Source organism: Caretta caretta, chromosome 6 (assembly GCF_965140235.1).
Source record: "Caretta caretta isolate rCarCar2 chromosome 6, rCarCar1.hap1, whole genome shotgun sequence".
Taxonomy (NCBI): Eukaryota; Metazoa; Chordata; order Testudines; family Cheloniidae; genus Caretta; species Caretta caretta.
In genome coordinates this window covers 24080410-24095030 of record NC_134211.1, presented here as the reverse complement: position 1 = coordinate 24095030, position 14621 = coordinate 24080410, and the positions used below count along the sequence as shown (strand labels likewise).

At 47.8% G+C, this 14621-nt stretch overlaps 1 protein-coding gene across 1 annotated transcript; it reads right to left on the bottom strand.

Moving 5' to 3' along the window:
* Positions 1-1427: 1427 nt before the first annotated feature.
* On the bottom strand, positions 1428-14400 carry TNNI2 (troponin I2, fast skeletal type; the record flags this gene model as incomplete). The annotated part of the gene is made up of 7 exons (XM_075129322.1): positions 1428-1923; positions 3815-3991; positions 4338-4427; positions 5849-5977; positions 6510-6551; positions 9896-9925; positions 14269-14400. Coding segments are annotated over 7 exons (699 nt in total), but the record flags the coding sequence as incomplete, so codon positions are not given.
* Between the last annotated feature and the right edge of the window lie 221 nt (positions 14401-14621).

The window sequence follows — 14621 nt, the reverse complement described above, 5'->3', positions numbered from 1 at the left end:
CAAAGGGCGTTCCCTCTATGGTTATACAGTGCCTATGCAAAGGGACCCCCATCCTCTCCACAGTCTCTAGGCGTCTCCCATTGCTGAAGGGGTTTTGCTGGTGTGTTTATCTCCCCGTCTTTGCTCTGGGTGGCAGCTTAGTTTTAATTGAGCTCTACCAAACACCCATACTGGGCCCATTCTCCTCCCATTGAAGTGAGTGGAAGTTTTGCCACTGACTTCAATGGGGGCTTGCCTGCTGAGAAGAGATTTCTGGTTTTAGATAAGCAGAGCTTGCAGATAGATGTGAACCAGCCCAACAAGAAACCTATTATCCATCTTATCCTATAGATACGTATACAAGGAATGTGCCCTCCCTTGCCTTATCCATTCTGTCATGGCATCTTACGGGGGAGGACACATGAACGGTACTTATTAATTACTAATGATTCATCAGGATGCTATCAAGATATGGCAGATCAAAGGAAAGATGCTTAAGAGGGAAGAGGGTCTCCATCGTTACCATCAACTTTTGGCATAGCCTAGTGAGATACAGAGTGATAATCTCATTACAGCTCTAGTCTGAAAAGGTAATTATGATCCAAAAAGTGATAGGGAAGAAGAAAATAAGTGGGCTCCCGATGTTTCATATTTATTCTTTCGTTGGCTCCCACAGCTATTTGCTAAGGTTACAAGAGCTCCTAGGCTTCTGCCACTGAAGACTTAATCTGGTGAAGATCAACCTGGGGTTCTTTCTGCTTTGAACACCCTCAGTCACAAGAGAGAGTCTGGAATCAGAACACAGTGAGACACTTGTCCTGGACGGATAAAACAATGAAACTGCAGTTCTCACTTCACCTGTCAACAGCAGTTGAGAGTAGAATGAGTTCTCTAACCTCCACTCTAAGGCATGGGAGCAGCTCCAAGAGATAAAAAGGTGCCATTTTTACAGGTGAATTTTCTGATAATAGCCCCCACTGTTTAAAGCAGATGACAGCCTGTGGGCCAGACTCTGATCTCAGTTACACCTCTGTAAATCCAGAGTAACTCCATTGACTTTGACCTCTCTCTTGTTCAGCACTTTTCATCTGTAAATGTCAATGCATTTTACAAAGGAGGAGATAATCTTAGCCCCATTTTACAAATGGGAAAACTGAGGTACAGAGATGCAGTGACTTGCCTAAGTAGGCCAGTAGCAGAGCTGGGAATAGAACCTAGGTCTCTCAAGTCCTAGTCCAGTGTGCTAGCCATTAGACTGCATTGCCTCATTAGTTAGCCTATCAGAGCTTCTAAGTTCTGGTTTTGGCACTCCAGCAAGACTCTTACTAGCGAATAGGGTCACAGTAATGGCAAGGCCATAATTCATGCAGTTTGAACATCTGCAATCTCTATAGGGGTATTTAATAGCCCCTCCCACAGCAGGAAATAAGTGGTCATGTGACACAAAGTACATTTATGCCTTGGTCTCCAAGGCTAAAATTTCAACCATACTTTCAAAGCTTTATTTACACAGTTAAGATGCCTTTGAAACACCAGATCCTACCAAATTACAGGGTTAAACTGCATTTGATTTCAGTTCATGCCACTAGCATTGTTTCAAAATGTAGTTAAGACATTGCATGATTTAAAATAGTTGTTTCCATAGCAACAGTAGGGAGTGGGGCTGAAAGTAGGTCTTGTGTCTTGGATTGCTTTGTGAAATGTGACCCTGGGCTCAGGAAGTTTAGCCCTAAACAACGCTTCTAGAGAGCTGGTTTGAAAAATAGGTGGCAGGAGGGATGGAGGAGGAAACATTTGGAAATTGACTAGGAAATACCAGGATTACAGTGAACAGCTGCATGAGATTTAGGATTCACTAGTCTCAAACATCTTCTTCCTGCCCTCCATGCCAGACTTCTCCTCGATGTTCTTCCTCCAGTCACCCACGTCACGCAGATCCTTCTCCTGTTGGCATTAGGGAAAAAAAAAACAATGGAAGTACTGACAATGCTGGGTGGTATTCATGCCCATCCTTGTATTCTTTAGCGAACATCCATCCCTGATTCAGAGTAACAGCCGTGTTAGTCTGTATTCGCAAAAAGAAAAGGAGTACTTGTGGCACCTTAGAGACTAACCAATTTATTTGAGCATGAGCTTTCATGAGCTACAGCTCACTTCATCGGATGCCTACTGTGGAAACTGCAGAAGACATTATATACACAGAGACCATGAAACAATACCTCCTCCCACCCCACTCTCCTGCTGGTAATAGCTTATCTAAAGTGATCATCAAGTTGGGCCATTTCCAGCACAAATCCAGGTTCTCTCACCCTCCGCCCCCCCACACACAAACTCACTCTCCTGCTGGTAATAGCCCATCCAAAATGATCACTCTCTTTAAAATGTATATGATAATCAAGGTGGGCCATTTCCAGCACAAATTCAGGTTTTCTCATCCCCTCACCCCCCACCAAAACCACACACACAAACTCACTCTCCTGCTGGTAATAGCTTATCCAAAGTGACCACTCTCCTCACAATGTGTATGAAAATCAAGGTGGGCCATTTCCAGCACAAATCCAGGTTTACTCACCCCCCCCCTTTTTTCAAAAAAACACACACACAAAAACTCACTCTCCTGCTGGTAATAGCATCCCTGTGTAGGACAGATACCACCTGGGATTCCAGTTAGCAAACCTAATATCCCTAAGGGGTGAGATTCACCCCTGTGCAGAGGACTGGCTCAAAGCTTATGCCGCACAAACCATATTTTGAAGGACTTGATTGGGATTTAAGTGATGTCTAGGCCTTGTGCTGGTCCTTAGTTTGGGGTGAAATGCACCCCTAATGCCTTTCATCCCACAGTGCTTTCCAAACCATCCATACAGAGATTGTTTCACCCACTGTTGAAATGCAGCCCCCTCTGATGTGGAATGAGGCAACTTCTTTAAGAGTGCAGAGCAACTCGGCACAACAGTTTGGGACAGGAAGTGAAGAAGAGTTTATCTAATAAGAGGAATTTAGGTTAGGAAGATATTACCCCGAACTGGAAGTTGATCAGGACTCTAGAGATACATCATAAAATCATAGACAGCTGGGCCAGGAGAGAGCATCTGGATGATCTAAGTTGGAATTTTGCAGGTCTGCTCACTATGACATTCTTGCTAATGTCACCTAATCTGTAACTGGAGTGGAATATCCTCCCCTACATACCAACCACGAATGGGCAAAGTAAAATAGTTTGACACCAAGCTCTTAATCCGTCTACAGATGGGGAGGCCACTAAAATACAGAGTTTTACCACTTGGTAGTAAAAAGTGTATGGCAGTGAGAGAATCCCAAACCATCTCCCACTGCGTGGCTTTGGGTCACGGCCATGTGTACATCTTCATGACAGCTGGGAGGATTTAGAGATAGGAGGAAATAGGGAAATGACCATGTGGCAGAGACAGGACCACTCTCAGGATGTTAGAAAAGGCTAGAGCAGCCCAATGCCAAGTGCAAACAATACAAAGGTTGGATAGCAGAAGTACATAAGGCCAATGATTGGGAGACCGCAGCCTTTTCTGAGTAGCCAGGGTCTTTGGTCCAGAGATACATGGGCCAACTGGTCTGCGTGTGTGTTACAGGTCCCCTGTGCGCCCAACCCACAAGGAGGAGAGTCTACTACGGCTGCAGGTGAGGAGCCAAGCTCTTTAGTTTAAGCTGTTATAGCTCATGCTTTTAGCTCTGGGGGTCCCCAGTTTAGTTCGCAGTGCATTGGTCAAGATGTGGCTGTCACACCTGTACACAGGGAAGTCTAATTTCCAGCCTATAATGCCTGGATCCTATTACAATAGGGGAAGTTGTGTGGTACCTTCTCAGTGTCCTCCTTCTTGACCTGCTTCAGGTTAGCTCGAAGGTCCATGCAGACTTTGTGTTTGGAGCCCAGCAGGGCACGCAGCATAGCGTCAGCAGACATGCGGACCCTACGCAGGGGTGGCCTCTTGAACTTGCCCCTCAGGTCAAACAGTTTCTGGCTCAAGTCTTCAAGCTACAAAAAGAAAGAGGAGATGGAGAGACAGAGGGAAATGATGTGGTGAGATGGACCCACAGCAGAGGACGAATGGACTGGCGCACACACAAGTGCATATAGCAGAGTGTGATAGGAAGGAAATGCCATCTATGAAGGCAAAGGATTAGTTTGACAAAGCTCAGGCAAACACAGAAGACAGGGGAAGTGCAGAAGACATGGGCATTCAGGAGAGCGGGCAGGTACAGGGATGGTGTAGCAGGAGCATAGGAGGCAGATACATGCTGTGGAGTGGGACAAAGCATGGGGCTGGGCACACTCCATTGATCTCCACGTCAGTAGAGATGTGCGTGCCAGGGAAGATTACCTCTTTGGTGGTTTTCTGTAATTTAGCCTCAGTGTCATATCTTTCCTCATCCACCACCTCTATCTTCGCATGAAGCTTTTTGCATACCTCCTGCAGAGAAAGAGAAAAGGATGTGGACCATTGGAAAGCATGTGACTCACACCACCTACCCTTTCCACCACTTCCTCCAGTTCTGGAAGAGCCCAGCTCAGGTGCAGCTCCAAATCTCTGTACTTGGGATGGGCCACCTGGGATGCATCTGAACCAGTTCCTGGTCTCTCTGCTCCACCTGCTTTCTAAGGCTCCCGCAACTTAACGCAATTGACAAGTTGGCTTACCCATCGGTTGGGGATTCCCCTGGCACAAGGGAATTCCCAGGTTGCAAATGGCCACTATAGCCAGCCCCTCCTCTGCCCACTGGCCCCAGGGCAGTAGGCATGTCAGGAGGAGCATGACTGAGGCAAGCAGGTGTGGTCAGAGTGCTGCTGCTGGAATGACCCCTTGGCAGCTCTAGGCTGCTTCTCAGGGCCGCACTTCCACCAAGGGGGCAGATGCAGGAGAGACAGAAAAGAGGCTTTCAAGCCATTTTTGCCTCCCGCAGCTCAGCTGGCTAAGCTCTACTCTAGTACAGCTCAGAAACTAGTCCAAATATTGCTCCATGTGGCTTTGCATGAGACTTTTGCATTTAAACTTCCTCAGCTGTAATTGATTTCCAGTCAAAGATCCAAATACAGTAGTGCGTGAAATGTCTGGTGCCCACCCCCTAGGAAAAGTAGTGCATTTAACTGAGTAGCATAGAATGTGCTCAAGCAAGCCAAGAGAATTCCCCTGTGCCCCTCACGTGGGAACGATGAGTTGTCCTAACATGGAGTCTTTGGGGGAACCTGGAGGACTCCTTTCTCCTCCACCTTAAAGAAAGATTGCATTGGGCAGGAGGATCTCTTGTATAAATGCAACCTAGTATGACTGTGAGTTGAAAGGTCCCAAACAAAATCAACTTGATACCTCACCTCTGAGTTCATGATCAAAACTATTGGACATATGGAAACAGCTGAGCAAGCTTCCCTCTCCAACGTTTTGAGTGGTACATTCAGAGTTGACCAGCCTACTTCAGAAATTTTTAAAAAGCCAGAATCCATGTCTGGACCCACAAGTTTTCATCTCTACTTTGTGGGGGAGAGAACACCTCAAATGCACTATAGAGCCAGGACTTCACCTCGCACTAGCTACTACGCCAGAAGTGGAGCAGAGGATGTAGAACATGGGTGCTCAAACTGTGAGTCATTACCACCAGGGGGCGTATGAGGAGATGACAGGGGTCACAACCACCTGCCTTTCCTAAATTCCCAAAGAGGAGGCACGTCCCTGCTCAGTCGCAAGGGTTTCATGGGATTGAAAAGGTTGAGAAGCACCAATATAAGGAAATGGGCAGTGTGTTGGGTTGAGTTGGAAGAGCTATATACGTGGGGTAAGGCAGAACCCGAACTTTTCTGCTCTTGCATGGGAGAAGATGGAAGAGACAAAGCTGTTACCTGCAACTCCTGCATGGAGTGCGGGAGTGACAAAGGAGGACAGTGCTCGGCAAGGTAATTGGCCTTTTCTGCCTCTTTAGCTGCTGTTTCTTTCTCTAGGAGAGTAGCAGCAATCTGGAGCATAACACTCTGGAGGGGGAAAAAATAAGATAAATCCAGTTACTTGTCTGAGTGAGCAGTGACAGTGAGGGAGGGAGCTCCCAGCTACTCCAACCCCAGCAGGAATCACTGAAGGAGTGCTCACCACAGGGGGGTCATGGGCACTCCAGTCCAACTTGTTGCCCACAGGAGTTGCTTCGTGTAGGAGATGGCATAGGAGTGCTGGATGTGGGGAGCTCACAGCTACTCCCAGGACCAGCTTCTTCCAGCAAGAGACCCTGGCCGTAGGGAATGTTGTAGGAGCAGTGATATGGGAAGCTTCGGGCTACCCTAGCTGTTGGCTGGCCTGGAGGAGGATTCACCAATGATGGGGAACTCTCAGCTGTTCCAGTCCCAACAGGAGGCACTGTCTGGAATGGGGTAGGAGGGAGCGCCAATTTTAGGAGCTCCTGGTTTTTGCAATGAGGGGACTGATGCAGGAGCACTGGCTGGCTCAAGAATGGACAGTAGGATGGTTGTGGACAAATCCCGTACATCATGCAATATCAGGACTAGCACGTACCTTCAGATGCTGCCGGCGGGCAGTGATTGCCCTCTTCCTTTTCTACAGGTGGGAAGAAAGACAGACAAGGCAGGTCACCACGTGCTTCCTCCCCACCCTTTCCCATATAACTCTAATGACAGTTTTAGCATCTATATTCCTCCCCAGAGCCTGCCCAGAATGGGAAGCAAGAGAAGAACTGCATCCACAGCACAAAGGGATCTGGCATCAAGCCCCCAGCCAAATCCTTGGCAATTAGTCCCCAAACTAGAAGACACTGACAGTTTGCTGCAATCCATATCTGCCAGCAGAGCTCAACACAGATCTTCCCTGCTAACCCCAGTGTTGCCAACTCTAAGCATTGAAAAAACATGAGTCAAACCTCAAATCCTGATTGGCGTAGAAATCATGAGAGTTCTAGCTTTTCTCCGCAACCAGGAGAGTTGGGAATGTGTGTGCTTTAAAAACTGAAAGATGAGATTATTATCCCAGGCCTCCAGGAGCTGGGGCTTTAAGAACACCAAATATTGTGAGACTCTATCAAAATTATGAGAGATGGTGACTCTGTTAAAAAGTCAATAGTACTAAAGGGCCAGTGAATGGAATGCAGGAGAAAGAAGCACGGAGGAGGTAGCATGTTAGAATTAATCCCACTTTCCAACTCATCCCTGGCTAGCAGTTAATTATCTTTCTATTTATGGCTTTAAGGCTGACTGGAGAGACAGGGCTGTGGGGGATGAGAGGATTCCTCATCACAGGAGCATGAGCACAGCAGTGGGGCTGTGCATGCAGGGAAGCACCTTTATTCATCACTTCAAGGGGACAAGCAGAGCAGCAGGAGGAAGGACAAAAGCCAGACTTACCTCCCTCCCCACTCCGCCTCACCCTTGCATCAAGAAAGAGTGGGACATAGCCAGCTTTGTCACTGCAGGGGAGTGAGAGAAGCACTGGGGCTGTGGGAGTGGGGAAGCCAGATTCATTGCTCCATGAGGAAGAAAGAGCAAAGCCGAAGGGGGCCATAGGAGCTGCCAGGCAGGAGGCAGGCATGCAATAATGCCATCAACAACTCCGTAGCAATACACTCCATTGCCTTGTGTGCATTGAGCTGGCCATGAACCTACGCCCCGACCCCTTGTTTGTGACAGTACCTCGGTTACCTGACTATCGTTTGGGCGGGGAGGATTGTGACAATAAGGAATTGCTCTACAGGACAAGAGTCTAGATCCAAGTTTCATGCCTTGGCCAATACCCTGATGTTGCAGAGGAAAGTGAGAATCCCTCCCTCATTAAGCACTTGGGCAATCAGGTAATGCTGCCCATGGGGGTGGGGCTGCAGGAGTACAGGAGGCAGGTTGCATTGGGCTTTTTTTAAAATTAATATGAAAAAGAAATCCTCACTGAGCAATTTAAATGTCTTTCAAATGGATACAAAGCACCAAACTTTGTTCGTTTCCAGGCTACATGGGCTAGCAGCAACAATTCTATTTACAAAAGCCACAACCTCTGTCCCACACTGCACTGCAGCTGTTTCCTGAGCATTTCATCACGGAGATTGGGTGCGTCTGAGTGTGGTTGGGGTGGGGGAAATACACACGTTTGATATGCATTTATGGGGGAGGGGAAGAAGCATTCTGTGCTTTATGGAGGGCGGGGGGGAGGAAGGGGATAAAAAACAGCAGCTCAGTAGATATTTACATTTCAATTGCACCTTTCATTCCGAAAGAGCGCAGAGCCTGCTATGGAATATATAAAGATCACTTCATCATGGCAGAAAGGCAGCCACCTCTGAGGTGGAATGCAGCAGCAGATTAGCTGCACACAGTGGCTTAGAAAATCTGAAGAACACCCTACACACAACTGAAAGTGCAGAGGGAGAATTAGAGAGGTGAGTTATGGTGACTTCAGCTGGAATTTGACCAGGATGTTGGTGCTAAAACTTTTACTTTGAAAAGAAGTGCCAGGGGATTTCCTTCAAACTAGATTTCAGTGGGTGTTAGCTTAAGTAATGACTGACTAAAAACTGGGTAAGGACCTCATGATTTGATCTGATGGGTGAGCAGAACCTAGGTTTTACCTGTCATCTGAACGGCAGCACCCCCAGCACCTGAGTGTCCCCCTAGCCCTGTGCTGTGGCATTGGTGCAAAAGGGAATCAAAGCACCAACATGCAGTGCTTGGGGTTTCCTTGGAGTTCTCCCCTATCCAAGTAATTACAGACCCCATTCTGTGTCGCTTAGGAGATCGGGTGAGGTTCCACCATGAGGCGACACACTGAGCAGCTTGCGAAGGGTATTCTGGACGATACTCACAGAACCAGCATCAAGCCTTGCAGTGAATTGCTTCCACTCCTCTACTTTACTATGGGGCAATTCATCCTGATACTGAGTCTGTAACAGCTCTCTGGGCTAAATCCACTCCAGCTCAAGGCCTATGCATGACATATGCCTACAAAAACAGGGGTAGAATTTCACCCAGAGTGAGTCAGAGACAAGCCAGACACAGCAGAAGGAACAGGTAGATTCTACAAGGAGGGAGGAATTCTTCTGAGGGGATTCCACATGTGCCCCTCCCCATCCAGGCTTACACTGCTGAGGGGACTCTTCAAAATCCTTCATAGCCATTCCCATGCTGGCCAGAGAGTTGGGCACAGCATGACACAAAGTGCTGCAAGGGCCTGATCCTGTTCTGACCGGAGTCAAGAGGAGTTTCTAAGCAGGCAGCCAGAGTCAGGTCACAGAGAATCACCTTCAAAAAGGGATTAGACAAGGATTTGTGGGTGCAAAGGGATCAACATCGTGCGCCACAGCTAGCTGAGCCAGAGAGGATGCACCTCCGCGGCCATTCCTGTCTCTATAATTGCCTCTGTTGTGTTAGAAGCTACGTGGCTAATGGACCATGAACACCTTCCATTCAGCTGGGGCAGCAGGTACATGGACATCTTCCACAGCACCATCTTGGGAAGCAGGGATGCTCTTGGGGGAAAATCCAGCCTGCAAACTACAGCCAAGAAACACACCTCCTACAAAATACTATCTCCTGCCTTTCAGCTGCTGGGCACTTGTCCTTTTAAACCCTTTTAGTCCACATATTTAGTTAGGGGAGTTTTGAAGATCCACATTTCCTTCCAGGAGCTGGTCTTTTTAACAAGATAATACAAAGCCAAATGTGATACTATCCCCATGCATCATTACTAAAAGAAAAATCCCAGAGAGAGAGAGAGAGAGACTTACTTCTTCACTGTTCAGGGAGAAAGAGACAGAAAAAGGGAGGGAGAAAAGGAGAGAAAAAAGGAGATTAGCATCAGAACAAAAAACAAGAGAAGGAATTTAGAAAAAAAAGTCTGCACTTATTTTAAAGACTAAAAAGCAAACCAATGCCATCATGTTAGAGACAAAACCAGAAACTTACTCTGACATCTTTGTTTAGTGGATTTAGAACCTGCAATTAAAAAGAAATGTAACAATTATTTGTGTTCAAAGTGAATTTCTTGGATTAATCAGAAAAGGACAGTTTCATCAGAAAGGGGAAATGGTTTGTGCTTGTTTTCCAACTTCCGCAAAATCCAGTTTCCTAGAGAAGTAGGCTGCAGGTTATGGAGAGGTGCCAATCATGTTCTCACCCAAAACCAGGGAAACTACAGCACCCAGAGTCTTTTGGATTGGAGAAAATGCTTAGGGAACATGACAGCCATGGCAAAAGGTGTGATAGGACCACTGCAGCCCCCGCCCCTCCCTGGCTTCGACCTTCTTTGATCACCCAGGCATCAAGCGTGCTCTGGGAACACGCTGGGCTACCTGGTGACTCATCATGTACTTATTTTATAAGCACTGTAGAGCAGGGGATTGAACCCAAGTCCCTTCCTCATCACAGGCTTCCTGAGTGGCCTTGGCAAGTCGCAATCCCTCTGGGCCTCAATTCCCCAATATTTACAATGGGAATAATAGCACTTCTGTACCTTTCCAGGGCACTGTGGGGATAAATCCATGACTGATGTGCGGCACTAATGGGGACCAGAGAAGAGCCATAGATAGGGTGGTCAAGGCACAATGTTTTCATTGGTTGTGTACAGCTCTGAGCACAGTGGGGTACCAAGATGATACAGCAACATAAATAATCCATCATAGATTGTGCCTGCTAATCCCGGAATGCAGCTATTAGGAGATTTGCGAAGGCTGGAGAAGGATGTAAGAAGTTAATTTGGACAAAGGAAGAGAGAAAGGTCAAGGGGGAGGCGCAGAAAGCCACGCTGATCTCCCCAAGGAAACTTTATCCTGGAAAATGCACAGGGGCCATCAGATAACTGGGGAGAAAGTGCTTCTAAAAATGGTCAGGGCAGCTTACAAGGAGCTCCAGCTGTCTCCTTGGGCTGCAGCCTTTCCCTGTGCCAGCCCTCATGAGTCAGGGAGGTCAAGGCAATGCAGTGGCAACCACGAGAGGCAACAATACAGACAAGAGACTTGGCATCTGAGGAATGTGGGAGCTCCAGGCAGGTTATTTTTAAATAAAATTCTCCCTGCTCTTTTTAATGACTCTTAAATGGCAAGTGGAAAGGAAGCCAGACAAGAAGAGCCTCACATTCTCTTCTATTTGACTAACTATATGAGCATTCGCAAAAAGAAAAGGAGTACTTGTGGCACCTTAGAGACTAACCAATTTATTTGAGCATGAGCTTAAAGCTCATGCTCAAATAAATTGGTTAGTCTCTAAGGTGCCACAAGTACTCCTTTTCTTTTTGCGAATACAGACTAACACGGCTGTTACTCTGAAACCTGTCATTATCTGAGCATTTGCTCCCTGTTGCCTTAACTTGCCTGTTTAACACATGGCATGCAAAAATCGACAGCAAATCAGAACTCTCTACTGGGAGACCTAGCTAGAGGGTTCCATACTCTGCAGATCTATTCAGTGTGGGAGAAACCCCTAGCACCTGATCATCAGCTGGGGTAAATCAGGGTAGCTGATGGAGTTATGCTGATTTATACCAGCTGATAATTTGGCCCCTATAGCCTTGGGAACTAGATCCAAGCTCAGTTTTAAGCATTGTGGGTCTTTGCTTTTCCTTTAACTCAGTTACATGAGCAAAAGCAATTGACGGGGGGGGGGGCGATAGAATCAAATATTGAGGGCATACCTGCAGTGAACAGGAGGGACCATTTCGGACGTGACCAATAAATACAAACAGACATACCTGAGAAAGCTAAGGCTGACTGAACTACTGGAGGTGGGGTGTCAGGTTAATTGGAGCTTTAAAGCTTTCCCTCCTCAGCTGTGCCAGCAAAAGTTCAGACACACCAGCACTTATCTCAAACTCAAAAAGCAAGTTCCATTCCCCCTCACTCCTGTAACAGCAAGCTGGGTCAGTAAGAGACATGCAAAGGGCTCACCTAAGTCCCAAGGAGAAAAACAGACAGCACTGGTGGAAGGACAGGATCAACTGGCAAGCCACAGGCAGCTGGCTCAGGGAGGAGGTATAAATGGGTTTCTCCCATGGCTCAGCAGAAAAGCCACCTGCTCTTTAAGGGCATGGAGATCTCCTCAGACCAATGATGTGCAAGGGTCCAGAAATACAGAGCACCTCCCTTGGCTGGAACAGTCGATCCAGCCAGCATTCAAGGCGTCTTGGAGGAGAGAGAAGCTGCAGTGACACAAGAAGTTTCTATAGGGGAGGGAGATGGAGGTTTACAACTTTGTGGCGGGGTGAATTGCAGTGATCATGGAGGAAGGAACTCGTCATTAGCAGCATTGATAAAGGCACAGCATTTGCATGGCTCAAAGGCAAGAACATTCCTTCTTTGGACGCTCACTCAGGTTGGGGTGAACCCCCCTCCTGCGCATGGGGTTCAGCAGTTTCAATACCCCATCGAGGTGTCCCAGGTGGCCAGGAGTGGAGGTCAGACAAAACTTTCCAAGCAAGGAGTGGGGGAAGGTGGTTAACGGAAGGTTCAAGGTCATGGCCCACTAACATCAGAGTCAGACAAGAGAGGGCTCTGGCAGGCAGATCAGGACTATTTGTAGCAGGGCACGCATCTGCAAAGGTCTAGGACCAGCTGTTCCTTAACAGAGGCCATGTCTACCCTACAATGGCTAGAGCACCATAGCGTAGACCCTTCCTATATCAACAGAAGGGGGGTTTCCGTCAACGTAGTTAATCCAGTAGAATTCTTCCATTGACTTACTCATGTCTACACCAGGGGCTAGGTCAACCTAACCACAGCACTCAGGGCACAACATTTTTCTAAGCTCCGAGCGGCATAGCCAGGCTGATCTAATTTGTAAGTGTAGACCAGGCCTAAGTGTGAATTAGGGATGTAAGGCCTGGTCTACATTACGAAGTTAGGTCGACGCAAGCTACCTTGCATTGACCTAGTTATGCATGTGTCTACACTTAAATTTATCTCCCACCGATGTAAGGGCCCTGTTATTGCAATCCAGCAATGCCACCTCCTCAAGCAGTGCTGAGCCCTGGCTGGTGTCCTGAGGTCAATGCAGTGTGAGCATAGACACTGAGTTATCTACGTCAACTAGAACGGTCTTCCTAACACGGACCACTCTGGTCACCATTGTGACTCCGCTGCCCAGGGGTCACGGAGACCAGAAGCCCACTCCGCCCCACTTTAAAACTCAGTGAATTGTTAAAATACCTTTTCCTGACTGCTGAGCACACTTCGCAACTCTCCATTGTTGTGTGCACCACGACAGCTACAGGCTGCAGACGCATGCCAGCCTGGCGTAGACAGGAGATATTGGACCTTCTGGGCGGTGGGGAGCAGAGACTGTAGAGTCACCGCTCCAAACCAACCATAGGCATGTTGACGTCTACGAGCAGATTGCGCGGGGGATGCAGGAGAAGGGGTACGACCGGAACCAGCAGCAGTGGCCCGTGGAAGAGGAAGAACTGCACAGGCATACCAGGAAGGTCAGGAAGGCCAACAATCAACCCAGCGCCAAGCCGCAGACCTGACACTTTAACAAAGAGCTGCTCGCCATCCTTGGCGGAGACCCACCACAGCCCCGCACACCACTGTGGAGACCTCTGAGGAGCCCAAGTCACAGGCTCCTGCTATGAACAGTGAGGATGAGCAGGAGGAAAAAGGAGGATGGGGGACCAGCAACTGGGGGGTTCCACCTATGCCATGAGCCTGCACCTGTTTTGAGGCTCTACCGCAGTCCAGGCAGTCAAGCACAGATAAGCCCATTGCAGGGGTAGGAACCTCAGATAAGTGTGTAAATTTATTCCCCATTACAAGGATGTACTGACGATACCCCCCACTTAACAGGACACAGCTATCAGCTTTTCATTACTTTACTTTTAGATTTTAGACTTTACATTACTTTTCATTCAGACTAGAAGAGGTAGCGGTACAGCAGAGAGAGGTAGTTATCTGCTTTACATTCCCCTGTAGAGGTAGGCATGGGGGACCGTGCGGAGCAATTTGTTTACATACATAGGGATGTCCCTTGAATCTTCCTGAGAGATCTTAATATAGCTTTCATGCAGGTATTCTGCAATCCCCTCCCGAAGGCTTCTAGAGACGGCTGCCTTATTTCTTCCTCCGTGGTGGGACACTTTCCCACACCAGTTGGTGATAACTTCGGCAGGCACCATTGCAGTACACGGGTAGCAGTGTACAGACCCAGCTGACTTTGGAACTCCAGAAAGCAACTGTTTTCTCTGTGCCTTTATTACCCATAAGAGTGAGATATCAGATAAAATCACCACCCCCTGTGGAAACCAGTGCTAGTATTCATTGCCACTGCCCTATACGCCAATATCTACTTACATGCAACAGAGTAATTCCTTCCTCATTTCCCTCACCCCGGCAGGCCACACTCACCACGGCTGGCCCAGTGAGTGGCGCCACGCACAAGCACTCTGAAGCAGAAGTGGTAATAAGCGGGTCTTGTTTAAAACTTTAGGGGAGCAAGGGAAGGAAGTTCTGAACCTGAACGTTCACTTTCCATTGTGACCGTACTGACAATGGCACCTCTGTGGGTTTTATCAGCAGCCGTTGTGGCCTTGAGGGGTTGGCAATAGTTTATCGAGTAGATTCACTCCCTACCATCATCTCCCCTTCCCAGCCCCCTGCAATTGTAGCTAGTGAAACAGTGGTCCCCAAACACACAATGTGATCAT